Source organism: Rhineura floridana, chromosome 3, assembly GCF_030035675.1.
Source record: "Rhineura floridana isolate rRhiFlo1 chromosome 3, rRhiFlo1.hap2, whole genome shotgun sequence".
In the NCBI taxonomy this organism is placed as follows: domain Eukaryota; kingdom Metazoa; phylum Chordata; class Lepidosauria; order Squamata; family Rhineuridae; genus Rhineura; species Rhineura floridana.
The window spans coordinates 194,608,539-194,636,039 of record NC_084482.1 but is presented as its reverse complement, the minus strand read 5'-3'; the positions used below and the strand labels follow the sequence as shown (position 1 = coordinate 194,636,039).

At 43.9% G+C, this 27,501-nt stretch overlaps 1 protein-coding gene across 1 annotated transcript; it reads right to left on the bottom strand.

Annotated features, from left to right (window-relative positions):
• Positions 1–793: 793 nt before the first annotated feature.
• On the bottom strand, positions 794–25,786 carry LOC133378840 (vomeronasal type-2 receptor 26-like). Its single transcript, XM_061613454.1, has 6 exons — positions 25,637–25,786; positions 16,938–17,177; positions 15,840–16,649; positions 8,753–8,980; positions 4,201–4,327; positions 794–1,704 (listed from the first exon to the last, which is right to left on the bottom strand). Exons 1-6 carry the CDS (start codon positions 25,784–25,786, stop codon positions 794–796), a joined length of 2,466 nt encoding a protein of 821 aa, XP_061469438.1.
• Positions 25,787–27,501: the final 1,715 nt, after the last annotated feature.

Sequence of the window (27,501 nt, the reverse complement as noted above, 5' to 3'; positions counted from 1 at the left end):
CTTTTGCTGGAGACTCTGGCAGAAAACCGGAGACCTGGCAACCCTACTCCATATGTCCAAACTTAAAGCAACCAACCGTTTCCAATGTTGGGTGATTGCTTCACAGCTACTAGTAGGAAGGTAATTAGTTCTTTGTGTAGCAGTTTACTTTGATCATTTAAAAAAAGTGTTAGTAATGCCAGCTGTGGTGTGCAGGTGACCTCTTGAGCAGTAATCAATCTTACAGACCAATATTGCTTATCGACCAGGATGCCAAGATACAGTAGGGCCCCACTTCCTGGTGCTCTGCTTCCCGACTTTCCACTAATGCGGCGGCTTTTGTTTTCAATTTTAAAGCCGCATTTGCACGATGCACCCCATTAAAGTCAATGGGGTTCCACTTTATGGCAGGGGTCTGGAATGGAACCCACTGTATAAGCGGGGCCCTACTGTACTCACTTTCCTACCAAAATTGATACACAACGATCAAGCAGGTTTTATACAAAACAGACATATTAAGGATTAATATTTTCACACATTTTTTAATTCTAAGATTTCTTCACTAAGGTCCCAGGATGAGTTGCAACAATATACGTTTAAAAAAAAAAAATGTTACATTTATAAAATAAATATAACTGTTCCGAACAGAACAGTATGTGTAAAACATGCCAGTATGTGCTGTGGAAAAAGGACAGGGAACCTAGAAAGCAGCAGGCCCTGGATCCTGCCTAGATTTTTTTGCCCTCTCTAGAAGCCATGTGTCTCATGCACATTTTGCTTTGGCAGAATTTGTCCCTTTTCTTAGTACTACAGATCAGATTCCTTCATTTGTTTTTATCATGAGATGCTCCTTTGTATTTAGATCAGGCCTCAGTACAATAATGTAGCACTTCGGAATGAAGATGCAGCCCAGTAGACCTGCACTGGAGGCTAAGATAGAGAAGACCTGCACAGCTACCATGTATTTCCCCTTTGTGCTCAGATAGGTGGGCACAAAGGACACCCAAACACTGCAGAAGACCAGCATGCTGAAGGTGATCAGCTTGGCTTCATTGAAGGTCGCAGGCAAGTTCCTAGCTAGGAACGCCACAGTGAAGCAGATGGCAGCAAGGAAGCCCATGTAGCCAAGAGCAGTATAAAATATGGCAACAGACCCTTCATTGCATTGCAGAATGATCTCTCCAGGCTGGGAGTGCATGTCAGAGTCTGGAAATGGGGGAGACACCCCCAGCCAGATGGTGCAGATGACAATTTGCACACTGGAACAGGAAATGACAATGGAGTTGGCCAGACTCTTCCCCAGCCATTTCCTTGCCCTGTTCCCTGGCTTTGTGGCCAGGAAGGCCAGCACCACAGTGATGGTTTTTGCCAACACAGAAGAGACAGCAACTGAGAAGATGATGCTGAAGGCTGCTTGTCGGAGAAAACAGGTCACTTTTCTTGGCAGGCCAATGAAAACGAAGGAAGACAAAAAGGAAAGCAGGAGGGAGAGGAGGAGGATGTAAGAGAGATCCCGGTTGTTGGCTTTGACTATTGGAGTGTCAAAGTATTTAATGAAGATTCCTAACACAAAGCATGTGGTTAAGGTTAAGATGAGGGTAAAGGAAGCCAGGAGGACCCCCAAAATGTCTTCATAGGACAGGAAGGTGTTCATCTTGGGGATACAATGATCTCTGTCCTTGTTTGGATGCTGATCTTCTGGGCATGTGTTGCAATGGTCTGCATCTGAGAAGGGAAAAATTGTGGCTTCAGTATTGCTTACATCCATAACTGTCTGCACTATGTTACATTAGGGGAAAAGATGCTGATGTTGGAGAGGTCACAAAATAACAATGTGCTATAAGGAAGGTGAAGTGAAGGTTTCTTTCTTTTTCTTTCTTTAATTAGCAATTACACTTTCCTTTGCAAAGAGCTAAAGATGGCAAACAAGGTTCTCCATACTTTTTATCCTCAAAACAACCCTTTGAGATAGGATAAGGCGGAGTGAGTATGACTGGCCCAAAGTCACCCAGTGAGTTTCATGGCTGGGCGAGGATTTGAACACAGGCCTATGCCCACTTCAATCAAAAAAAGATTTCAGGAAGTGGGACCAGGAAACCTTCCTCTTTGAGATGTTTCAGAATAGACAGGGTAAATGCCCGCTTGCTTTGGCTGCCTGTATGTTTCCGAGTGTGATTCAAGGTGCTGGTTTTAACTTATAAAGCCTTACATGGCTTAGGACCACAATACCTGATGGACCGCATCTCCCAACATGAACCCATCCATACACTACGCTCAACATCTAAGGCCCTCCTCCGGTGCTTACTCCAAGGGAAGCTCAGAGGATGGCAACAAGGGAGAGGGCCTTCTCAATCTGGAAATGGCTGGTGGGTTTTGCCCACCATTGCTTAGGAGATTAGGCTAAGACAGAAAAAAAATCCAGTTCTTACAACTGAATCCTGCACTTCCTCCATGGAGCGCAGGTTACTATGCATGTGAGGTATGTTAGGCTGAGTCATAGCCAGGGCCAGCCCTAGGCATGCCAGGGCCCTTGGGCACCAGCCTGCCCTGGCACCCGCACGAACGCATGCCCCACCTACCTACTGGGCAGGCAGAGAAGGGGGGCAGGATGATGGGTGGGCGAGAGAGCGGGGTGGTGGGTGAGCGAGTGGGGGGAGAGGGCAAGCAAGCAAGCAGGTGGAGGAAGGGTGAGTTGGCAGGGTGAGCGGGACAGTGGGCAAAAGAATGGGGGACAGGGGGAGGGCGAGTGAGCAGGGGGAGATGGTGAGTGAGCGATCAGGTGTAGGGAGGGTGAGCAGGTCAGGGGGAGGGCAAGCGAGGGACCGGACGGGGCAGAGGGTGAGCAGGTGGGTAAGAGTGAGTGGGTGTGGGTGGGCCAGCGAGCAGGCGGGCAGCTTCCTCCCTGCGATCCATGGCAGGGAGCCTGCCATGGAAGGGGGAGCGCTACTCCCCCACCATAACAAGGGGCCCTGGGGAGGGTGGGCAGGTGAGTGAGCAAGTGAGAGAGAGGGCAGGGGGTGGGACAGCGGGTGGGTAAGCGAGCGAGCAGGTGGGGGGAGCGAGTGGGAGGGGTGGAGGGCGAACAAGCAAGCCAGCTGGGGTGGATGGTGAGTGAGTAGGCACAGGGGAGAGTGAGCGAGCGGGCATGAACGGGCTTGGGCAGGCCGGCAAGCGGGGGGCAGCTCCCTCCCTGCGATCCACGGCAGGGAGCCTGCCGCAGAAGGGGAGTTCTTCTTCACCACCATAACTGGGCTGCGGGGCCCCAGCCACGGCCCCACCTGGCCACCCTTTGGAGCCAGCCCTGGTCATAGCAAATGGCCCAAAGTAATAAGCATCCTGAGCAGGGATTTGAACTTTTGCCTCCTCAGTCTGCTGCCTCATCGTTGTGGCTAGTTCCAAGGGACTTCCACAATGTTTGAAACCAGAAGTAGCAATCCTTCATAAAACCTCCTTATCTTACTGCAGTTTGCCTGCCCCTGGGGCCCTCCAGATGGTTTTGACCACTAGCCCCAGTCAGCATGGTAGTCTGGGGCTGATGGAAGTTGAAGTCCAACATGTCTGGAGGGCCCCAGACTAAGGAAGCCTGCTCATTCATGGAAGATTTTGCTAAAGGTTTTTTAAGGGACACAAGAATGAATCAAGGGTGTGCGTATGAATGATCTGATCAATAGAAAGCAGGGATTTGTCCTGGGGAAGAGGCCTTCAAATTTTATGTCCTGAACTCTGTACCATTTGTACATCAACTTTTCTGCCGAGGAACCTCTACCTGTCTGCCACAAAATTGCAGAACATTGCTGAGCATTGTCTGTGTATTGTCACTCTAGCTAAAATGCCTAATTCTATTGATTGATCTAGAAAACTTCTTTCAATCTTATTTTTGGTGGGGGAGGGGAGTGGGAGGAGACTCTGTGAGTGCCATGGAAGGCTTCTGTGTATGCACTATGTTGGTGACCCCTATACCAAGCAGAGTGTGGAAGGCATGGTTTCAACTGCAGGAAAGAAATATATTGTGGGTACTGCATGCTGAGTGCTGTTCACTTTATGGCCAAAGATTGCTTCCTCAAGGTCATTTCTTTCATCTCACTTCATGGAGTGAAGGAATGAAAGTGATAACAAATACAGAAGGCAAGAGAGATTCAGTGTGCAGAAATGTCACTCAGATCTTCACAGGAAGTGTCTCTCAATGGTGCTTGCTTCGGCAGCTCCCCTGAGGTCACCCACCTTCCTGAGTGGAGATTGTTCCTTCTGCGCATGGAGCACAAGCATAGCAACACACTGGCTGTCCTTCCTGAATCTGCTTGACATATCCCGGACAACAACTTTCAGTGCACTTTGAACGAGGCAGAGTCTAAAAATAAAGAGATGGTGCATCAAGGGAAAAATGTTAGGCGTATTCATATTTATGGAAATGGATATAGGGCCATATTCAATTAACCTGTGGTGCCAGAACAAAAGGACTTTCCTCCCTCTCCTCCCCCACGCCCCCTCCAAATCTGCTCTGAGGGGTCCAGAGAACCCCCCCAGAATAGAGTGCTTGTGCTGATGGAAAGATTGCAGTGCACTGAATATAACCCATAGAATTTGGAAAGGACCCAACAGGATCTCTACATTTCAATGGAAAAGTCTCTCTCTCCCCCCCCCCATCCTTGTATCATCATTTGTGGTGTGCTGTCTTCTTGGTGTCCCAGGTGTCCTCAGATATCTGCCATGCCTCTTTGGCAAGAGTAGCTGTGGAGTACTTTATGCCTGCATGTCCTATCTGTTATCATCACAGACACACCCGGCCTAATTACTCTCACTCTCTTTCCTCTGGTCCGCCTCTGAAGGGTCTAACTTCAAGAATCCTCAAAACCTTCCTAACCCTGTTCTCATTCAAAAACGAAGGCAGAACTAGCAAGTTAAGCCTTAACTGGGCTAAATTCTCCTCAGGCTGGCCTCTCCTGATTGCCCTCCTTCCAGGGGCTCCTTCTTTTCTCTCTAATGACTCCTATTTCCTTCCCAGGGCCGGATTTAAACTTGTTGTGGCCCTAAGCTATAACATGAGTGAGGCCCTACCCTCTTCAGCAAATAATAAAAAATGTTAAATAAAAAATACGGCTCCACATATGTGCATTACTTATAGGGTTAGTGCAGTCGCCGACGCCAACATACAGGATTCTGCAAGAATCCAAAAGGCTGCATGTGTATGATATTCTATAGGATTGTTTACTGTTTACTGTTGTCGGCAAGCAAGCCACAACAATGACATTCAATACCTACCAAAAATTATTTTCATTTTGTATGATGTTTATGGTTTCCCAGTGGCAATGTTGTAAACGTTCTTTTTCTTTCTTTCTTTCTTTCTTTCTTTCTTTCTTTCTTTCTTTCTTTCTTTCTTTCTTTCTTTCTTTCTTTCTTTCTTTCTTTCTTTCTTTCTTTCTTTCTTTCTTTCTAACGCGAGACCCCTTGTAATGTGAGGCCCTAAGCTGTTGATTGTTTAGCTTGTACATAAATCCTGCCCTGTTCCTTCCCCTGCTGTCTTGCAGTCTTCATCTGTATCTCTCTTTACTCTGCCTCCCTCTCACATATTCTCTTTTCTCCACCATCACTCAGACTTTCACTCCTGCCTTCTTCCAGCTTCCTGCTAGTTTGCTTTCTCTTGTTTTCCAAGTCAAAACTATTTTCATTCTTAGCTCTCCAGCTGTCGGAAGGCAGAGTTGGGGTCCCAATCCCGGGGAGCTGGATCCCGGAGAGTTGGGAGAAGAGTATTCGGATGGATGGCAGAGGGAAGGGGGAGGAACTTCCCCCCTTTAGAGCGAAGGTGAAACAGAGGAACTGCCAGTGATAAGGTCGCTTAGCAACAGGGAGCCTGAGCCCTCCCTGGACATTCTCACACCTCCCCCTCTTTCAGGCTCAGAGCAAGAGGGGAAAGAGGGAGGGCTGCTCACAGCCGAAAAGCGGGGAGGCAGTTTACCATCAGCCCCTCCCCTATCCCCCATCCTGGAATCGGAAACTTCAGAAGAGGAGGGGGTGATGCTTCCCCCCTCACCGCACACACGCAGACAGCTGAAAAGACAGGAGAGAAGGGGGGAAGGCGGGCAGTACCTGAGGGGCAGTTAAGGAGGAGCGAAAGATTGCGCGCCCGTTTGGCCCCTTCTTAAAGAACAGGCGGGAAGAAGTCCCTTGCTCTGTCAACTTTCTCCCAATGCCGCAGGACCTGTATCCCTGTATTGCTTCATGAGAAAACGCAGTCTTTGTTTGGACATTACCCTAATAAAACACGAATTAACTACAGCCGTTGGTCTGGTTCCTGAGTCACATCCTGGGCCTGACACCAGCCATGGTGAATTTCTCTTTCTCAATCTATTTCCCGTTCGTTCTCTCCATCATTCACATATTCACCTCCACCTTATCTCTCATACTTCACCTTCCTCTCTCCTTCCATTTCTTTCTCTTTCTCTCTCTGTTTGCTCAGTCTTTGCTTCCCTCAGTTTCCTTAATCCTCTTCTTTTTCAGTGCATCTCAGGACCCACAGCCTTATCTCCAGCTGCAGTTCTTTTAGCTGCCCTTGAGTAGGGCACTTCTTTGCCATTGGTGTTTCCTGACTGTCTACTGGTGTGTCCTGCTTCAGCCAGAAAGCTAAATCCAAGGGCTGATGATGCCACTGCCTTGACTCCCACTCCTCACATCATCATCATCATCATCATCATCATCATTCCCCACCTTTCCTTCAAGGAGCTCAGGGTGGCATTTATGGTTTTCCCTGCTCTTCATCTTATCCTCACAACAACCCTCTGGGACAGGATAGGCAGGAAGACGGTAACCAGTCCAAGGTCACCCAGTGAGCTTCATCAGGGATTTGAACTCTGATTTCCCAGGTCTGAGTCCAACAGTCTAACTACTTTCCTCTTCTCCCAGGCATTTTAGCATGTGTTTTTAAATTGTTTTTTTAAAAAAAGTGTTTTTAAATTTGTATATTTGTATATTTATTTTTAATGTTTTTAATTGTTGTAAACCGCCCAGATAGCTTTGGCTATGGGGCGGTATACAAATGTAATAAATAATAATAATAATACTATACCATACTGGTTTTCTGTATAATTACAGCTGTTACAGTGTTTAATAACACATTGTCTAGCATTTCTGGATGTCAATGACAGTATAGGGGGCATAGGAAGGACCAGAGGTTTGATGTCTCAGCTAGGAAAGGACGGGCTTGTTAAAAGGAGGGGACATTGCATATGTATTTGCATTGGATGAGTGACTGATGAACTTTCCCAGATGCCAGGATGCCCAGTGCAGTATACAACATTTCAAAGACTTCAACCTGAAAAGTAAATCCCACTGAGATGCAGATTTGTGGAATAAGGATTGATCCTTATCATATATTTTTGCCCCATTTTAGCAGGGGGCTATAATTTCACAGATCTGTGGACCACGGGATTACAGTTTGGGTAAATTAAAATGGTGGGCAGCCGCTACAGATGGAAGCCAAACTTTGCTCCTGTCCAATAGTGACATCATTGCCCACTGTGTTGTGTATTCCAGAAGGAAGATAGAGTTAGGGTCCTCCAGCTGGCTAGGCTTGCCTACCTTTACCTCTGCTCTTCTCTACCTAACTTCCTTCCATTGTAAACTGATATGCTCAGGGAAGCTGACCTGACTCTCCTTCCCTTGTCTTCTTCTTTGACCATCCGAGGAGGAGACATTTGTCTTTCCTCTCTCTTCTGAGCCATGAGGGCAATACCCAAGTCTGGGCACTGTGCCTCCCACTTAGTTTATTAGTTAGAACTAAGTATGCCTTTCCTATCTGTTATGTATTTCTATAAAGTAGCTTTTCTTATTTTACTAAATATTAAATCTCAGTGATTTAAATACAGGGTAAAAGTTTGCTTCTTAGGTAAATACACACACTGGCACACACAGCTCAGACCGCTGAGTCACTCTGCTCACATCCATAACACACTCAATGCTAAAATACCAGTCCAAGATTCTGGCAAGGGGGGTGGTACAGGCAGTGTAATTGGCTCAAGCTAGTGAGGGCCAGTCTGAGCTGCTGGGGCCAGTGGCCAACTACAGTTGCTGGGCCTGATGTAAACCCCAAATTTCCAAAATGTGTGGGGAACCTCTATGGATATAAGACTCTTGTGATTCCACATTGGGCTGCCAGTTCCAAGCCCTGCAACTATAGTCATTGGGACTTACTCCCTGGTAAGTGTGCAAAGTATTGCAGTTGAAGTCCCATATGAATGATTAAACAAATGATTGGAGTTTTCAGATCTCTGGTTCAGTCAGTTGGGTTCCAACTTAGCTGGGCTATGCCAATGTAAGTTCCCCATTCCAACTCAACTGGAGATACGCCAGTTTAACTTGCTCATCCTGGCTCAGTTGGTGCTCAGACAGCTCAGCCAAGACTGGCATACATTAAACCAGCTTAATTCCCTCAGAATGGGTGTTCCAGGGGGTTGGAGCAAAGTGGGCAGCTTACACTAGATTCTAACTCAGTTCAGCTCAGACATATGATTCTGAACCAGTTTAAGTCAAACTCTATAGTACAGGCTTGTTTTCCCCCTGCCAGGCTTGGTCTGGTCCAGCCAGCAGTATCCCCTTTCAGAATGTGGTTAAGTTTTGGCATATTTTAAGATGACTTAATTTAAACCAGCATCAGTTATGCCAGCTTCCATGACTCAGGTTTGCTCTGTTAGTCATGTCCATTAAGTTCAATAGGTCTAGCATTGCATACAACCTGTTATTAGGGCTCAACAGATATTACATTAAACAAAGTGGCCCCTACCTTGTTAAACTGCTTGGGCCATACAATGGCTTCTGGGTTAATTGTGAACTTTGTGTCAGTGGATGCCTCTTTCTCTATACTCCCAATTTTCACTCTAACACGAGATGTGTTGGGAAACATCACCCAATTTTCAATAGCATAGTTGCCTGGCAGCTCCCCATTCTCATCCAAATATAGTTCACCCTTGGAGGTATTTGAAAACTGGATTTCTCTTAAGAAAGGGTGAAGCTGGAATGACAAGAAAAACAGCATTTAGAAAGAATGTTCGATATCTCCTTCCTGTTTACTTTCAGTTCTAATCTCCTATGAATTGGGACTGGTGTGCATCTCATTTGGACTCAAAAGCCTTGGTAAGAAATGCTATTTTAAGAACATAAGAAGAGCCCTGCTGGATCAGGTCAATGGCCCATTTAGTGCAGGACCTGTGTGCAGGAGCACTCTCTCCTTTTTAAAAAAATATTTATTAAAACATGTACAGACCATCTTGCATGTAAAATTACAATGGGGGTTTATAGAGTGAGATCAATATAGAAGACTATAAAATAATTCTTTAAAGCCACAAATCCTACAGATATCCACAATTTCTAATAGAGATGGTACTAAAAATCAGTGCTTGGGGATGCTGTTGTGAATAGGTATGTAATAACTAGCTGGGGACACACCATTACCCCTGGGGCCTGCTGTATCTCTAGGAAAGGTTATTCCACAGTAAGGGGGCCACTTCAGAGAAGGCCCTCACAGGTCTACTTAAGATCAGCATATGAGTGGGATGTGCTGTGATGTTCCTATATATTAGTGTATATATGGTAAGTGCTGGTTGTTTAGAGTATACATGGTAAGTAGTGAAAGAGGAGGGGGAGTGAATGGGCAATAGAATGCTTGATGATTGGCTGAATGTTTAAAATGGCTGACAGTATAAATGAAAGGATGACAGGTAAATCTGGGGGAATGTGAGGTGGTGAATTGTGGAATCTGGGGGGAGAAGAGAAAGAGTGGATTGCTTGGTGGGGTTTAGAGAGTTGTTTACCAGGAGGGAGGTGGAGTTCGGATTAGTATTGAGTAAAACCATATGCTTATGTGCCTTAAGAAGAAATCTTGTTAATCTTGTTAGCTTTGTTATCTGAAATAAATACTTAATTTGGTTTACCAAAGGCCTGATCCTTGGCTGGGGTTTCACAGGCCAGAAGGGAGGGTAAGGTAATGACCAAGGCTGAAGGGGAACTGTAACAAATGGTGGCAGCAGTGAAGAGAATAACAATACCAGTATTCAGAGTCTCTGGGAATACTAGTATTGGGACGTTACTGGTGGTTGCCTAGCAGGGGGATCTGTTGAGATCTGTGCTAGAGCGGGGAGAGAAATCATAAGAGAGAGCGGTCCGGACTGGTGGAGTCCCTGGTGGTGCCTAGAGACAGGCAGTAACCACGAGCAGGTAGGAACCTGACAGGGAGAGCCAGGGAAGGACGCCTCACATGTGCGGCTGTGCCGAGTAACTCCTCTGTCTTGTGCAAACTACTGAATGGAGGGAGCTTTTGCACATAAAAATTTCCGTGTGATCTGGAACCCCAATTGTTCAGGTTCTAGATTGTGTGGAAGCCTGCACACGTTAAAGCTACCCCTTCCCTTCAGACTTCAACAGCTTTTGATACCACTTACACAGCACCACAAAAGAGGACATAGCTTTGCATTAAATTTGCTTGTGCTAATATATGAGCATAGATATAAATTTAGAAACTATAAATAATATTTGTGATTTCTGCAGCTGAATATATTTTTATTATGATAAGCTTTTCTAGCTAGATTAAAAAGTTTCTGCCTTAGATGGTCTCTTTGTATTTTTGTCTTGTCTTCAGTTGTGTTGTGTTGTTTTAAAAACTGTTTTTGGATGTTTTTATTATCTTGTTGTTTTAGTACTTTGTTAACTGCACTGTAGTCTTTTGACAGAGGGTAATATATAAATGTTTTAATAAAAATAAATAAATAAAAATATAGCACAAAAAGAAGAAAAAGTATAAAAAGAAATGCAAGCAGACAATACAAGGTGATAAAAATGAATTTGTGGAGCACATTGCTAAAAACATAAAGACCAACAACAAAAAAAATTTGAATACATTACTAGCAGGAGACTGAAATGTATGCCACAGATCAGGAAAGCTATTATTTATTTATTTATTTATTACATTTATACCCCGCCTTTCTTTTTCATGAAACCCAAGGCGGCTTACATATGGTTCCCAGGCGGTCTCCCATCCAGGCACTGACCAGACCTGACGCTGCTTAGCTTCAGCAGGAAGCTGGCCTTATGTGCCTTAGACCAAGAGGATGCCAGTGTGGTTGACAAGCAGAATCAGTGAAGCTATTAGAGGCAAGAAGTCTTCCTTCAAAAAATGGCAGTCTTGTCCAAATGAGAAGAATAAAAAGGAACACAAACTCTGGCAAAACAAAGGCAAGAAGACAATAAGGGATGCTAAAAAGGAATTTGAGGAGCACATTGCTAAAAACAAAATAACCAACAACAAAAAATTATTTCAATACATTAAAAACAGGAAACCATCTAGGGAGGTGGTTGGACCCTTGGATGACAAGGGAATCAAATATGTGCTAAAGAAGGATAAGGAGATTGCAGAGAAACTGAATGAATTCTTTGCATCTGTTTTAACAGCGGAAGATATAGGGCAGGTCCTGTGCCTGAACTAACTTTTGCAGGAAGGGAGTCTGAAGAACTGAGGCAAATAGTAGCAACACTAGGCAGAGTTATTGGCCTTATTTAGAAAATAAAAACTGACAAATCTCTGGGTCCAGATGGCATCTATACAAGAGTTCTAAAACAACTTGAATGTGAAATTGTTCCATTCTAACAAAAATGTGTAATGTCTCTAAGATCAACCTGCATACCTGGGGACTGAAAAATGACCAATTCAACACCAATTTTTAAAAAGGGATCCAGAGCGGATCTCTGAAATTACAGGGTGGTTAGCTTAACATCTATTCTAAGAAAACTGGTGGAAAGTACTGTTAAAGAACTCTATAAAACTGAAGAACTCTATAAAAGAGATGCCAGGATGACAGATTCATTCATGGAGGAACCATATGATGAAGAACCAGAAATTTTAGAATGTGAGGTGAAAGCTGCTCTTAAAATATTTGGAAGAAACAAATCACCAGGAACAGATGGCATACCAATAGAGTTGCTACAAGCTACTGAGACTGAATCTGTCCAAATATTGACAAAAATCTGTCAAGAAATATGGAAAACTAAACAATGACCCACAGGCTGGAAGTGTTCCATATACATCCCAGTTCCAAAGAAAGGGGATCCCAGGGAATGCAGTAATCAAACTATTGCCTTAATATGCCATGCAAGTAAAGGAATGCTCAAGATTCTACAACAAAGGCTCTTACCATATATGGAGCGAGAAATGCCCGATGTCCAAGCTGGCTTTAGAAAGGGAAGAGGCACCAGAGATCATATTGCAAACATACATTGGATACTGGAACAGACCAAGGAATTTCAGAAGGAAATCACCCTGTGCTTTATAGATTACAGCAAAGCCTTTGACTGTGTAGATCATGAAAAACTATGGAATGCTTTAAAAGAAATGGGGGTACCACAGCATCTGATTGTCCTGATGCTCAATCTATACTCTGGACAAGAGGCTACTGTAAGCACAGATTATGGAGAAACCGATTGGTTCCCCATCGGAAAGGGTGTAAGACAGGGGTGTATTTTATCACCCTATTAATTATTTAATCTATACGTAGAACATATCATATGGAAAATGAGATTGGACCAAGATGAAAGTGGTGTGAAAATTGGAAGGAGAAATATCAATAATTTAAGATATGCAGACGATACCATACTACTAGCAGAAACCAGTAAAGATTTAAAATGAATGCTGATGAAAGTTAAAGGGTAAAGCACAAAAGCAGGACTAAAGTAATGACAACAGAAGATTTATGTAACTTTAAAGTTGACAACAAGGACATTGAACTTGTCAAGGATTTTCAATACCTCGGCACAGTCATTAATCAAAATGGAGACAATAGTCAAGAAATCAGAACAAGGCTAGGACTGGGGAGGGCAGCTATGAGAAGAGGTCCTCAAATGCAAAGATGTATCACTGAACACTAAAGTCAGGATCATTCAGACCATGGGATTCCTGATCGCTATGTATCGATGTGAAAGTTGGACAGTGAAAAAAGTGGATAAGAGAAAAATCCATTCATTTGAAATATGGTGTTGGAGGAGAGCTTTGTGGATACCATGGACTGCGAAAAAGACCAATAATTGGGTGTTAGAACAAATTAAACCAGAACTATCACTAGAAGCTAAAATGATGAAACTGAGGTTATCATACTTTGGACACATAATGAGAAGACACGATTCACTAGAAAAGACAATAATGCTGGGAAAAACAGAAGGCAGTAGAAAAAGAGGAAGGCCAAACAAGAGATGGATTGATTCCGTAAAGGAAGCCACAGACCTGAACTTACAAGATCTGAACAGGGTGGTTCACGACAGATGCTATTGGAGGTTGCTGATTTATAGGGTCACTATAAGTCATAGTCGACTTGAAGGCACATTACAATAGCAACAAACAGTTAAAGATAAATTAACCAAGCAAATAGAAGAACAAGCCTTGCTGAAGCAGAACTAGCATGGTTTCTGCAAGGGTAAGTCCTCACTAACCTATTTGAGTTCTGTGACAGTCTCAATAAGTACATAGATAGAGGTGATCCAGTTGATAGAGTGTACTTGAACTTTCAAAAAGGTTTTGACAATGTATGCCAGTAAGACTCCTGAGTAAGCTTAGCAGTCATGGGATAACAGGAAAGGTTCTATTCTGGATCAGGAACTGGCTAGGAAACAGGAAGCAGAGAGTTGGAATAAATTGTCAGTTCTCCTAATGGGGGGATGTAGGAAGTGAAGTCCCCCAAGGATCAGTATTGAGACTTGTGCTTTTTAATTTGTTCATAAAAATCTATGAGTTAGGAGTGAACAGTGAGGTAGCCAACTTTGCTGATTATACTGAATTCTTCAGGGTGGTTAAAACAAAAAAGGATTGTGAAGAGCTCCAAAAGGAGCTCATACTGAATGAATGAATGCTATAATGGCAAATGCAATTCAATGTAAACAAGTGTAAAGTGATGCATGTTCAACAACGCATCTTAATTTTGCATATACATTCACGGAGTCTGAAATGGTGGCGACTGACCAGGAATGAAGCCTCAGGGTTGAAATGGATAGTTTGATTAAGATGACCCAGTGTACAGCTGCTGTGGAAAAAGGCAAATTCCATGCTAGGGATCATTAGGAAGGAATTTAAAATAAAATGGCTGATTTCATAATGCCATTTTACAAATCTATGGTGCAATCCTGGTCACCTCACCTCAAAAAGGATATTGTAGAGTTGAAAAAGGGTCAGAAAAGGGCAACTAAAATGATCAATGAGATGGAAAGGTTGCAGCATTTGGGGCTTTTTAGTTTAGAGAAAAGGTGGGTCAGAGGAGACATGATAGAAGTGTACAATAAAATTATGCATAGTGTAGAGCAAGTGGAGAGAGGAAAGAGTTTCTCCCTCTCTCATAACACTAGAACTCGTGGACATTCAATGAAGCTGAAGATGAATGTTCAGGACAGACAAAAGAAAGTGCTTCTTCATGCAATGCATTGTTAAACTATGGAATTTGCTACCACAGGAGGCAGTGATGGCCACCAACTTGGATGGGTTGAGAAGAGATTTAGACAAATTCATGGAGGATAAGGCTGTTAATGGCTACTAACCATGATGGCTATGTACTGCCGCTATAGTTGGAGGAAGTATGCTTCTGAATACCAGTTGTTGGAAACTGCAAGAGGGGAGAGTGCTGTTGTGGTCAGATCCTGCTTGTGGGCTTCCCACAGGCTTCTGGTTCACCTGTGAGAACAGGACCTGGACTAGATAGGCCATAGGCCTGATCCAGCAGGCTGTTCTTATGTTCTTACATACATAGAATCATAGAATAGTAGAGTTGGAAGGGGCCTATAAGGCCACTGAGTCCAACCCCCTGCTCAATGCAGGAATCCAAATCAAAGCATTCCTGACAGATGGCTGTCCAGCTGCCTCTTGAATGCCTCCAGTGTCGGAGAGCCCACTACCTCTCTAAGTAATTGGTTCCATTGTCGTATGGCTCTAGCAGTTAGAAAGTTTTTCCTGATGTCCAGTTGAAATCTGACTTCCTGCAACTTGAGCCCATTATTCTGTGTCCTGCACTCTGGGATGATCGAGAAGAGATCCCGGCCCTCCTTTATGTGACAACCTTTCATGTACTTGAAGAGTGCTATCATATCTCCTCAGTCTTCTCTTCTCCAGGCTAAACATCCCCAGTTCGTTCAGTCTCTCCTCATAGGGCTTTGTTTCCAGTCCCCTGATCATCTTTGTTGCCGTTCTCTGAACCTGTTCCAGTTTGTCTGCATCCTTCTTGATGTGCGGAGACCAGAACTGGACGCAGTATTCAAGATGAGGCCTAACCAGTGCTGAATAGAGGGGAACTAGTACTTCACGTGATTTGGAAACTATACTTCTGTTAATGCAGCCTAATATAGCATTTGCCTTTTTTGCAGCCACATCACACTGTTGGCTCATATTCAGCTTGTGATCAACGACAATTCCAAGATCCTGCTCACATGTCGCATTGCTGAGCCAAGTATCCCCCATCTTATAACTGTGCATTTGGTTTCTTTTTCCTATCACCTTTTTCACCATAGTGGAGACAACTGTGACCACGAGATCTATGTGCCTGCTCGGTCTATGTTCCAGGTGCTCACTGTTGATGGGCAATCTCAAGGCCCAGAGACAAAGGGATGGATGAGGTATGTCCAACTGCAGCTAACAAATCTGAATCTGTCTAAGGGCACCAGGAATCACTAGATCACTAGATAGCAAGGAGTATTCTGACATAACCATAATGAGCAAAACTGTTGACCATAAGAAACCCTACAAACGGGATTTGCCTCAGCAATGAGCCTTTTTTTGTTTGTTTCACTACTAAATTTGAATCCAGAGCTGGGACAGTGGGTTACAATTTGCCAAAGTGGAAAGGAAATACCTGCCATGGCTGTAGCCTTTGATGTTTCAACCTGACTCCTCCACCCACTATCAATGTCCACTTTGATCTGGGCGAATATGCAGCATTTAAGGCATATGCCACAAGTTGGAGATTGAAGTACGTGCTGTAGCTGTCTTGAGACAGGGCTCTCTTAAGCTCCTCCTGGGGCAAAGCCTCCAGTTTCTCCTTCTCTGTGCATCTTGTCCGACCTTTTATGGACAACATATGCTTTGAATATGAACAATCAAATGCTTCCCTCCAAAAATGATAAAGAAGAGAGGAGCATGGTGTATAGAAGTCATGTTTGGTCATTTTTCTCGTCTTCATTACAAAGGACAAAGAACCATGGATGTACTGGAATAAAGCAGGAGGATAAGACAAAAACACATTGATATCCTTTAAACCTATTGTGATCCAGACTTTTGCCCCAATCTGTTTCTCAAGTGCTTCTTGCAGTGCCATGATTGGAAGCCATCCTATGCGAGTGGTTTCATAGTAAACAAATACACTGACTTTTCTCCATATGACAAATGATTCACTCGGGATGTGAATTTGATATGAATTTTTCTCTGGTACTCTTTGTGATAAGGCAACACAAATTCCACTATTGACCATCAGAGATGTCAAGGCACTCAAGAATCTTTCTCCGCTGTCATTGTCTGGAGCTAAGAGGCCAATCCATGTCCATTCAAAATGCAGGAGCAACTTGACAATCCCTGGGTACTGAGTTTCTTCTTGGGGCACTATCCGGTAGACAAAAGGGAACTGGATTTTATCATTGAGGACCTGAGCATTAAAGCCATAACTGATCTAGTGAGGAAAGGAAGAGATTAGATTTTTGTTTTGCTTTCAGAATAAGGAACATATATTTATTAACCTGAAATGATTATATTGGTGCTGGTTGGGGCTGATGGGAGTTTCAGTGCAAAACATCTAGTGGTGCCAGGTTGGCAGAGAGTGGGTTTTAAATAAAGGGCCCTGAATTCATAGCTCAGGATTTTTTAACTTTTTCATGCCCCTTTTTTTGACTCCCCTGGAAAGAATGTGAAATTTTATGTAGTTGATTCTCTGTTCCCATGTCCGTCCCCCCATTCATACCTGTGGGATTTTGTAGATTCCTGACATGGTTGAAATCTCTTTTGAGATTACAGAATTAGCCTCTTCAAGAACAGCTAGCAGGTGACTCCATTTTCCACACTTATAGTTTGGAATATTGCTTTCCCCACCTACAAGCAGGTCTAGCATGGCATCGGATGTCATCCTTGCATCGAAATAGTTCTCATAGAGGTTGTAGCCCAGGGTAATGTTGGGTAAGAGCCTGGGATCCTTGTTGATCTCCTGGATTGTGAACAAGAAGGACAAGATGTGACAGTGGAACCTAGATGTCAAACTGTGAAAAACAAATCAATTTAAAAATGTCAAACTGCTATTCATCCTTTAATGAAAAGAAAATGTCATATTCTTTCTTTTATAAATCTAAAGCCCTTTCCAAGCAATATAAATCTCTCAATTGCTGATCCCCAAATAATGGTCTGCATGTTTTTAGTGGGGAGACAAGGATATATCTCTTATCCTTGTTGCGCAGTGAAAATCCATTTGCCACATAAGAATAAAAAATAGGAGATACATTGTCCTATATAGAAAAGGAGAAGCACACAACCTTCAGAAAAGCTATATACATATATACAAGGTTTCTGAAATACTGGGAAATTGCTGCAAAGGCCGCAGTTCCTTCAGTAGTCTTGGCTGCATCAAAGGAGGTGCATAAATGCCCCTTTGCTGAAATGGAGAGCCCAGTCTATATTATACAGGGGGGAAAGATGCAAGCCCAACCTCACTTACCTGGCAGGAAGACCTATTGATTCAGTAGGATTTACTTTTCGTAGTAAACAGAATTGTGCTGTAAGTTAATAAATATCAACTTCAGCCGCACTACCTATGGGCAGTCCAGCCTTTATGTGAAAGAAACCACAGGAGGCCACAAGGATTTCTTATACCCTTTCCTTGAGTCTGCCTCATGCAAGTGAAATCAACTTAGAGGTATCACAGCAGTAAGAGGAAAATCTTAGGAATATGGGTTGATGGCCAGAGCCACATTGAGTCCCAAGATGCTTTGCACTTGCCTGTGATTGCAGACATTATTTTGGACCTGGGGGGAATTCTTGTCAGGTTCTAGCTGGAAAAAATGTACTTGGAGAGTTATGTACCATTTAATGGGGGGGAGTTTTATCAAGCTAACATTGCACCAGGTATAAAAAATAGACCTGCAGAAAACTCCCCAGCCCTGAAAGAGATATTATTTCCCTGGTAACTAAGAATAATCCTTGCACTGATGGAAGGAGCAACCAGAGCTTGGAAGTAACTCGTTATTTTTAACGAGTTACTTGAAATTAGTTACAATTTTAAATAACGAATGGGTAATTCCATTACATTTGGCGAGTAACGGAACGACTAGTAATTTCCCTACTTTTCAGCTGCAACTTTAACGTTTTCACGTTAGGTTGCACATTACTTGGGGGTGGGAACAAGGGGAAGACAGCTCCTGGCTGTGATTGGTTAACACAAGACATGTGCCTCACACTGATTGGACCTCTGCGCAGACTCTCTCTTCCCTCGTGATCTGTGTTAGGATGCATGAGGGAAGAGGTGAATAGGCAGGGCCTGCTAGCGTCTGAGAGGACAAAATGGATGCCGGAGGAAAAAGCCAGGGTGAGGACAACGGAGGAGAAGGCAGCAGCAGAATGGCGAAGAGCTGTGGAGGTGAGTGACGATGATTTGTGTGTGTGTGTGTGTGTGTTTGCCCCCCCCACGGCACCGTTCTGCCCCCCCACTGCCTCTCCTTGCCTCTGCCGCCCCCTCCATCAATCACAAGGCACTTCCAAAACTTCGGCCTACAGTCAGAGCTTGGAAAAGTTACTTTTTTGAACTACAACTCCCATCAGCCCTAGGCAACATGGCCACTGGATTAGGCTGATGGGAGCTGTAGTTCAAAAAAGTAACTTTTCCAAGCTCTGGCCTACTTCTCTTCCTTCCCCCCCTTTTTGAACTCTCCCCCTTGTTCCCGTGCCTACCTGTGTGCTGTATTTATCCAGACAGAGCACTCCTGCCTTTTAAAATGCTGGCTAGCTTTTTATTGTATATTTATTTGAACTCCATCTTTCTTTTTATTTGTATTTTTGTCCTGTTTAATCACAAGACTGAATTGTATGTGGGACAAAAACTGTCTCAGTAATAATAATAATAATAATAAAAAACCATTAGGCGTATAATAAATGGCTTAAGGCTGATTTTTTTGTTCTTGGCAGAGATGAGGTGAGAAGTAGGGTCCTTGCAGCTCCTCCTCTCAGTCCCCCTGCTCTCAAACTCATGTTCTGTGAGAAAGAGAGAGATTCCCAGTCCCAGAGAGAGACAACTCCTGTAAACCCCATTGTCATTTGAATTTGGCTAATGAATGCTTTATTCTTTCATCAGAACTTTAGCAGTAGTACTAAAATCTTAATAAAAAAGAAAAGGGAAAGAAAAAATACTTTACATACATCATTCAGCTGTATTGCTAATTATAGATATAGATATAAAAGATAAACGGCATTTTGTCAAAAGTATTTTTGTCTACATTTTATACCTCATCCTTGGTTTTCCAAGCTTGGCATGGAATGCTTCTCATACAGAATTAATTTGAAATGCTGCATATTTATTATCATAATCATCATATTCAAAATAAAAAATATATGTACCGCCTTCAAGTTGATTCCAACTTATGGTGACCCTATGAATAGGGTTTTCATGAGGCTGAGAGGCAGTGACTGGCCCAAGGTCACCCAGTGAGCTTCATGGCTATGTGGGGATTTGAACCCTAGTCTCATTTTGTTCTCACAACAACCCTGTGAGATAGTAGGTTAGACTGGCCCAGGCAGGGTTATTCAGTGAGCAAAAATGATGCAAATAGGATCTCTTTTAATTGTGGTATCGACCTGCTTACTTCCACTCTGACTGGGGGATCTTGCAGCATGGGGAAGAGATGGGGCACATCACAGCTGAAGTTCACCCATATAGGAGCATTATCTCTTGTTTATTACAGAGACGCCTGTTGCAGGTTTTGCTGCTGAGAGCAGCAGTCAGTTAGTGCGGCCACTTGAGTCACAGCTTGTTGATCCTGAGGAGGCAAAACTAGAAAGTGAGGTTCAGAAAGGAGGCCCTGCGCATGAGGAGGAGGAGGGCATGAAGCAGTGCCAGTTGCCCACAGCCACATCTGCAGAACAGTAAGTACCATGGTTTGGCTTTGAGAAAGCTTGTACATTTGTGAGCCAGAGTGGGGAAAATGTTGTTGTACAATGCAATTACTGCCTTCCAAGGATCAAAAATCTGAGATCAGCTGTTTCCTCCTCATCCAATGTGAAGAAACATTTTGAGGTAAGCCTTTGTCATGCTGGTCCTCAAAGAGTGTCCATTGTCTATTTATGTTTAAATTGTGAAGTTCCTCTTCCATTTTTTCTTGGATTCATGCTTTGTTCTTCTTCCTCAGAGGGCACACCCTGAGAAGCTGAGAGCAATTGAAGAAGCAATAAAGGCAAGGAGACGTGGCCTTCCTGAACCAATGCATGACACCCCTCCTCCCAAAATGCTGAAGCAGCAGCAGACAACCCTTGAGAGGCGGGGATCTGGCAGGGAGCCTGTCACCCAGAGCAATCTCGACAGGAGAATCATTGATTTCATTGTAGAGGAGACATTACCACTTCAGACTGTGGACAAACCATCATTCATTAATCTGGTTCGCATTGGACTCCCCAAAGATCTCACCATCATATGTGCCAAGACTCTGAGAGACAGAATTGAGAAGAGAGCATGCCACATGAAAGAAACTCTTGCAAACCGAATGGGTGCTGTGGCATATATAGCAACCACTGCAGATTGTTGGACCAATGGCAAGAAGAGTTACTTTGGGGTAACAGCCCACTGGATCAACCCAACTACCCTGAAACGTGAGGTTGGGGCCTTGGCTTGTAAGCGTCTGAAGGGGCGCCATACATATGATGTCCTTTCAAAAGCACTGCATGATGTACATGTGCAGTACAGGATCCACAACAAAGTTATGTGCACTACTACAGACAATGGCTCCAACTTTGTGAAAGCGTTCAGAGTTTTCATGGCCAAAGAACCAGTGGAAGCTGCAGGCACCAGTGACGATGATGGTGATAACCAGGAGGAGGAGGAGGCTGAGGTGGAGTTTGTGCCTATCTGTGAGATCCTGGACACAGGACCTGAGGCAGAGGAAGAAGCTGCAGACTCAGGAGAGGATTTTGTTTTACCACCACACCAGAGATGTGCTAGCCACACCCTCAACCTTGTGGCAACACAAGACATAGAGGCCATGCTTTCTGACTCCTCCAAAAGTAGTCTTCTTGGTCCTTTCAAGAAACAGTTTCGTTCCTTGATGGGAAAGTGCAGCAAGTTGTGGTCCAAGCAGAACCAGTCAGCCCAGATTGCTGAGTATATCCGTGCGCAATGTGGTGTGTATCTGAAGGTACTGAATAAGACCAGGTGGAATTCCACCTTTGATGCGTTGAAGCAACTACATGAGCTCCTGTCAACTGTGCCACTAAAAATGCATGCCATAATGGACCGCTGCTCCTTGTCCAGGATCACACCTGCTGAGATTGAAGTGGTACAGGAATACACAGAGATTATGAAGCCACTAGCCCAGTCCCTAGATAGCCTGCAATGGGAGAACGGCATGTTCATTGGGTATTTGCTACCAACGCTCTGCAATCTGGACCGCAAGTTAGAAAGACTGGAAAACAAACCTGAGAGGTACACATACTGTTTTCAGCTGCTGAGAGGTGTGCGCGAAGCCCTAAGAAAGCGGTTTGCAGCTATCTGGGAGGACAAGAGGCTTCTTCTGGCAGCCTGCCTACACCCTTGCTTCAAACTAGATTGGCTGGAATCGTGTCAGGCCACCACCCATACCAACAAGTAAGAACATTAGGGAAGCCCTTTGGGTGGATTACTCCAAGGGAAATGTTGTCTCAAGGGAGGCATCAGAGGGCTTAAGGTGGTAGGCAGGGGCTGGTCCTTTTCTTCCTGGGGCTCCTCATCACAACCTTGGGTTGCTGCAGGTAATCCTTAAGGGTCTGCTGTGCTGCCCCATGAGTGTGGTGACTTGGTCACCTTCCTACCTTCCATGTCATCATCCACAGGCTCAGGCTGGACCCTGAACCAGGGGACATGACAAGCATCAGGAAATGAAGAGCAGATGATGGTTTCCTAACATATATGTGTTAACATATCCTCTCTCTTTCTTAGATACACAATGGAAGCCTTGCTGAAAGCTGAAATAAAGATGGGTGTACTTAATGAGGACAGTGATCAGTCTTCAGATAAAGACCAGGAAGGAGATGACTTAGAAGATGACTTCTTTAACTTTCTGCCCCAGGGCAAGAAGTCAGCAGTGGACACTGCTGAGGAGGAACTGGTGAGGTACCTGAGGTCTCCCAGCAGGGAAGTGTCATCACTCCATGGCTTTCCACGTGTGCTGCGGTGTTTTTTGCAGCACAACACAGGCATGCCTTCAAGCGCCGCAGTAGAACGCCTGTTCAGTACTGGTGGCAACGTAATGACTGTAAAAAGACATTCCTTGTCTGACATGCTCTTTGAGCATCTTGTTCTTTTGAGACATAACAGAAACATATTATAAAAGCATTTCAAGTGTAAAATTTGATTTCAAGAGTTGGGGTATCTTCTTGCTTGGGGGGATGTGAGATTCTGTTATGCCATTATGTTAATCTCATGGATAATTTTTTTTATTCTACTACCCCCTGTGTGTGTGTGTTTATTTTTAATATTGTTTTAGGCTTCTTAGATGTGCAGCAGCCAAGGCCAGCACCTTGTAGGAGTTTTTTAAAAAAAGTAACTGAAATGTAATTGTAGTGATTACTTTTGAGAAAAAGTAAAGTAATCAGTTACTTTCAGAGCAATTGTAATTGTGACGGTAATTACTACTTTTTTGGGCCAAGTAATTGTAACTGTAATTTATTACTTTTTAAAAGTAATCTTCCAAGCTCTGAGAGCAACCTAACTCTCCATTGAATGCAATGCATAACATTCAACTGCATATTACTTACCCCTCAATCCTGGTTAATGGTGGTTGGAAAAAGACATATGGAAGTTGTTCAAAAAAATATTGTGGAGATATGATCCCACTAATCAGAAAATCTCCAGGCTGGTAGTAATTGAGTGCTGCATTTTCTTCCCTGATCAGATTCAAGGGGCATTTGGACTTCAGGTCCCCGCAGACTCCATGGGGTATTAGCAGCAGAAGTAGCAGGAGAAGCGCTAGGGAGATCATTCCTCCTATACTAGTTTCGCGAGTTCTCCTATCTCTTCCAGAGCCAGCTAATCAGAAGAAGCCAAAATCCCTTGCAAGATCAAAGCTGCAGTGACTTTACTGATATGGGCAATGTTCAGCTATGGTTTCAGAGCCAGTAAACATCATGCAGGCATATCGCCCCCACTTTCACCTGTCCTCAATCTTAACTCAGTCTGTCTGTGACACAGGAGATAATCTGTGCACCAACTTTGTTTCTCAGGCACAGTGCAGTAAATAACCTCATGCTGCCCTTGATTCCGGGCAGTCTTCGGAACTATCTCTTGAGCTTTGGCAGGAATAAATTACCATGATTTTGATAATTATAAGGGGAAGAAGGCTCAAATCCGCAACATTCTGGAGTCTCTACATGTCTTGAGGGACAAGAGCACAGCTGGAGAAAAACATGTTTGCAAGAAATCACAGATGCGCCTCCAAAGTTGTGGGTGGGGGAGGGGCTGGGCTGAACTTTACTGACAAGAGCCCTGCAGCTGGATTAATCTGAAGGCCCTTCTAGTCCATCATCCTGTTTCCCACAGTTGTCAGCCCAACACCTCTGGGAAGCTCACAAGCTGGACACAAGGCAGCAACTGGCATTCAGAGACATGCAGCCTGTGATCCTGGCAGTCATGAAATTCTCTTTCAAAACCATATAAGTTGGTGGCCATCACTACACCTTGTGGCAGGAGTTCTATAGTTCAACTATATACACTGTAAAAAAAAAAGTGCTTCCTTTGTCCTGTCCAGAATCTCTCAACATTCAGCTTCAATGCGTGACCCATTTGGGTTCTAGTATTATAAGCAAACCCCTCTCGATCCACTTCCTCCATACCATGCATAATCGTATGCGCCTCTATCATGCCCCATCCTTACTCAGCTTTTTTAAAGCCAGGGTTTGCCAATCTTTTTAGGCCTATGGACACATTTACATTTTTGAGTAAGTCCTGTTGGTGCCAGTCATTGTGGTAATTCCTCACCCCCCAGACTACCGTCATCCAAGAGACAGAAAGAGAGAGCGTGTGCACACTCCTAGACAAAAGTCTAAACTACTAGCATTAATCTGGGGTAGGGACGGGAGAGAAATTTGATTTAGTTTGCATTTAAAGCTGAATTTTTGAAATTCGCATTTTCTGAAACAACATGAGAACTGAAACACAGCCATCCTTCAACATTCTCACATATCCAAATTGTGCGATGCAGTTTTCCAACTTACCAGTGCTTTCAAAAATGCATGTATTAAGGTGAAATGTCCAAAAAAAAGAATATATTCATGAAAATAATGTGCATCATTATATTAGAATACTTGGAAAAATATGTACATTAGTCAAAACTGCATAAAATAGGAGAAATTCACACTAAAATGCTAAAAAGAGGATTTTTTAAAAAAAATTGTAGATTTCTGCAGAAACCTGAAAAAATGAATTAAAGATTAGAAAAAGGAGAAACTGAGGGAACCAGAATTGACAGATACTTCCAACTATAATCTGAACCTAGATTTGTGCATAGAACTGAAAGAGGAAGTGAGAAAAGTCACTACTCTTCCGACTTCCTCCTTCAGCCCTTTATACTTTTCAAGGGACAAAAAAGGTAACCACTCTCATCGCCTCATGACTGAGGAGTGGGTTTTTTTTTTAATTGAATAATAAAGTAGAGAACTCAGCAAATCCACATACTTTGATGGGGTAATTTAAGTAATTAAACAACATGAATACTAAATAAATTTGTGAAATTTTTATTGTTATTTATAGCTTTTAACAAGATTGTGAAGTTACTGATTTTTTTCAAATCATCAAAGATATGGTGAACATATTATTGATTGTTAAAATATTTTTTACAATATTTTGATTGTATATTATAAAGAATAAATGAATAAATAAATAGGAATCCTCTGTTATTAAGTTTTCTTAGAGGCCCTAATTTTGAGAGCATTTATGGCTCCTTTTGAATGTTTTGCTGTTGTGATCAAACATACACTCTTCTTATTCTTTTTTCTTTTTTCAAAAAATACATTTTTTTAAGGAGTTTGGTAACAAGCCTTAATTGCACGCTATGCAAATACTAGGGATTTGTTTGCAGCCTTTGATATCATATACACATAAATAAGATATGTTCAGTCAGAAAGTAAGTTATAAATGGCCACAACTTTTATTTGTTACAGGAATTGCTGAGGTTTGGCGTAGCATAAGGTAGATCTCATATCAGTCAGCCCCTCTGTTCACCTAATATCCTCACCCAGCTAGACTGCTGTGTGGTCTGCCTTCAGGGCCTGCCTGTCAGTCCAAACCTCACCCACCCTCCTGCTGGATGGCTACCATCAGGAGTTGGCTGGCAATCAGGGTCACCTCAGTGCAGATCATTCTGGTGGTCCCAACTATCAACTTTCTTGTTTGGCAGCCACAGCCCCCCAAGCTGGACCTGCTGCCTTTGTGCACCATACCTGACCCCTTATGTGGGTCTTCCATTTATATTTTGAGGATCCTGCCCAGTGCCTACCTGCCACAGGAAATGAGGTTGGCATCCCAAGTCCCGCTAAAGCTAGGATGAGTGTAGCCAGCTTTTCAGGCCCTGATGGATGCCCAACATCCATAACTCATTGCCTGCTTGGGAGAGATGAACCCCATCAGATCTGCATAACTCAGTGCATTGGTGCCTAATGCAGGACTATGAAATGACTCGATCTTGGTGTGCCATCACAAAGTGCCGCATCATTTTGTTCACCTTTGGTGGATCATGGGCCCATCACCAAACTTAGCACTCAACAAGCAATTGGACATTTGTGGGGATGTACAGATGCCTGGGGTCTGCCATCACTGCACTTGCCAGAGTCACAGCTTTATGCTTGCCATGCCATTCTCTCCCACCTGGATAATCAATAAATGGGGGGGCATTACTGCTACTCTCTCAATGATCAAAGGCATCAAGTCATCTTAAGTCATCCCTCGATTTTTGAGCTAAGAAATATGGATGCAGCAGCAAAGTGACAGCTCCAAGATGATGCTGTTGCCGGCCAGCCTGTCTGCCCAGTGCACAACGCTGTGGCTGCACACTGAGACAGTCCTTTTTTCTGCAGGAAAATCAAAACTAAGTGATTGTGTGTTGCACCTGGGTCATGCAGATGTAAACCTCAGACACTGTAGATCTCCAGTGCTCCAGCTCCTGTGTCTGGGTTGGCTCCTGATGTTGCAGCCACTATGTGGAAGGATTGTCCTCTGTACTCTCTCAGATCTAAACCCACAAGCAGAGCTTGGAAGTAACTTCTTAGAAATAACGAGTTACTTGTAATTCATTACTTTTTTGCGTAATGAGGGGGTAACTTCGTTACATTTTGCTTGTAACAGAACGAGTGGTAATTTCATTACTTTTCAGCTGTAACTAACTTTTCCTCTGTTACATTTGGACATTATGGGGGGGGGAAGCAGGGCAAATCTGCTGCTGCGATTGGTGGACAAAAGACATGTGCCTTATACTGGGCTTCTGCGCAGAGCTGCTGTTCCCTCATGCTCTGTGTTAGAGGCACAAGGGAGGAAGTGGAGAGAAAGAGAAAAAAATGCTTCAAGAATGGACAGTTGTGGAGAAGAAAGGAGCAGAGGGAGAAAGCCTGAGGGCAAGGACGGAGGAGGCAGCAGCAGAATGGAGGTGAGGAGCTCTGTGTGTGTGAGGGTTACGGTAATGTCCCTACCCCCACTCTCTTGCCTGCGCTCGCTCAGCCACCCCTCTTGCACACTCCCTTTCTCATCCTAACACCCCCACCCCATTCTCTGCCCACGGTCGCTCAGCCACCCCCTCTTGCACACTCCCTTTCTCATCCTAACACCACCACCCCATTCTCTTGCCTGCGGTCACTCAGCCACCCCTCTTGCACACTCCCTTTCTCATCCTAACACCCCCACCCCATTCTCTGCCCGCGGTCACTCAGCCACCCCCTCTTGCACACTCCCTCACTCATCCTAACACCCCACCCCCACTCTCTTGCCCCCACTTTCTCGCCCCCACTCTCACCCCCTTGCTCACTCCCTCACTCTACCACCCCCACTGCCCCCCTGCTTGCTCACTTTATATATTTTTAAAAAAATATATGTGGTCTTTAGTTGTGGTTGCTTTGCAAGAGTGCTTAGAGGGCTGCTGTTGCAAACTCAGGGAAGTAATTTTCATATCTATCTCACCCTTTTTAATGTGTTGCATAGATTGTCAAATGTATGTCAGTATTTACTTGGCTGCAGTAGAGATGGGGGGGGCTGGAAACAGAATGAGACGAACAGCACCCTTTATGGTACTAATTTGAAGGGTTAGATCTCTTTGAGA

Bases quoted from the DNA above. Each gene is read 5' to 3' on its own strand.
- LOC133378840 (XM_061613454.1), bottom strand. From the start codon at position 25,786: ATGGATGTTGGGCATCCATCAGGGCCTGAAAAGCTGGCTACACTCATC. The intron at 16,650-16,937 runs GTATGAATGGGG...TTTCCTCACTAG, and splicing joins GAATCTACAAAATCCCACAG to ATCAGTTATGGCTTTAATGC. The intron at 1,705-4,200 runs GTGGGTGACCTC...TTCCCTTCTCAG, and splicing joins AACAATCTCCACTCAGGAAG to ATGCAGACCATTGCAACACA.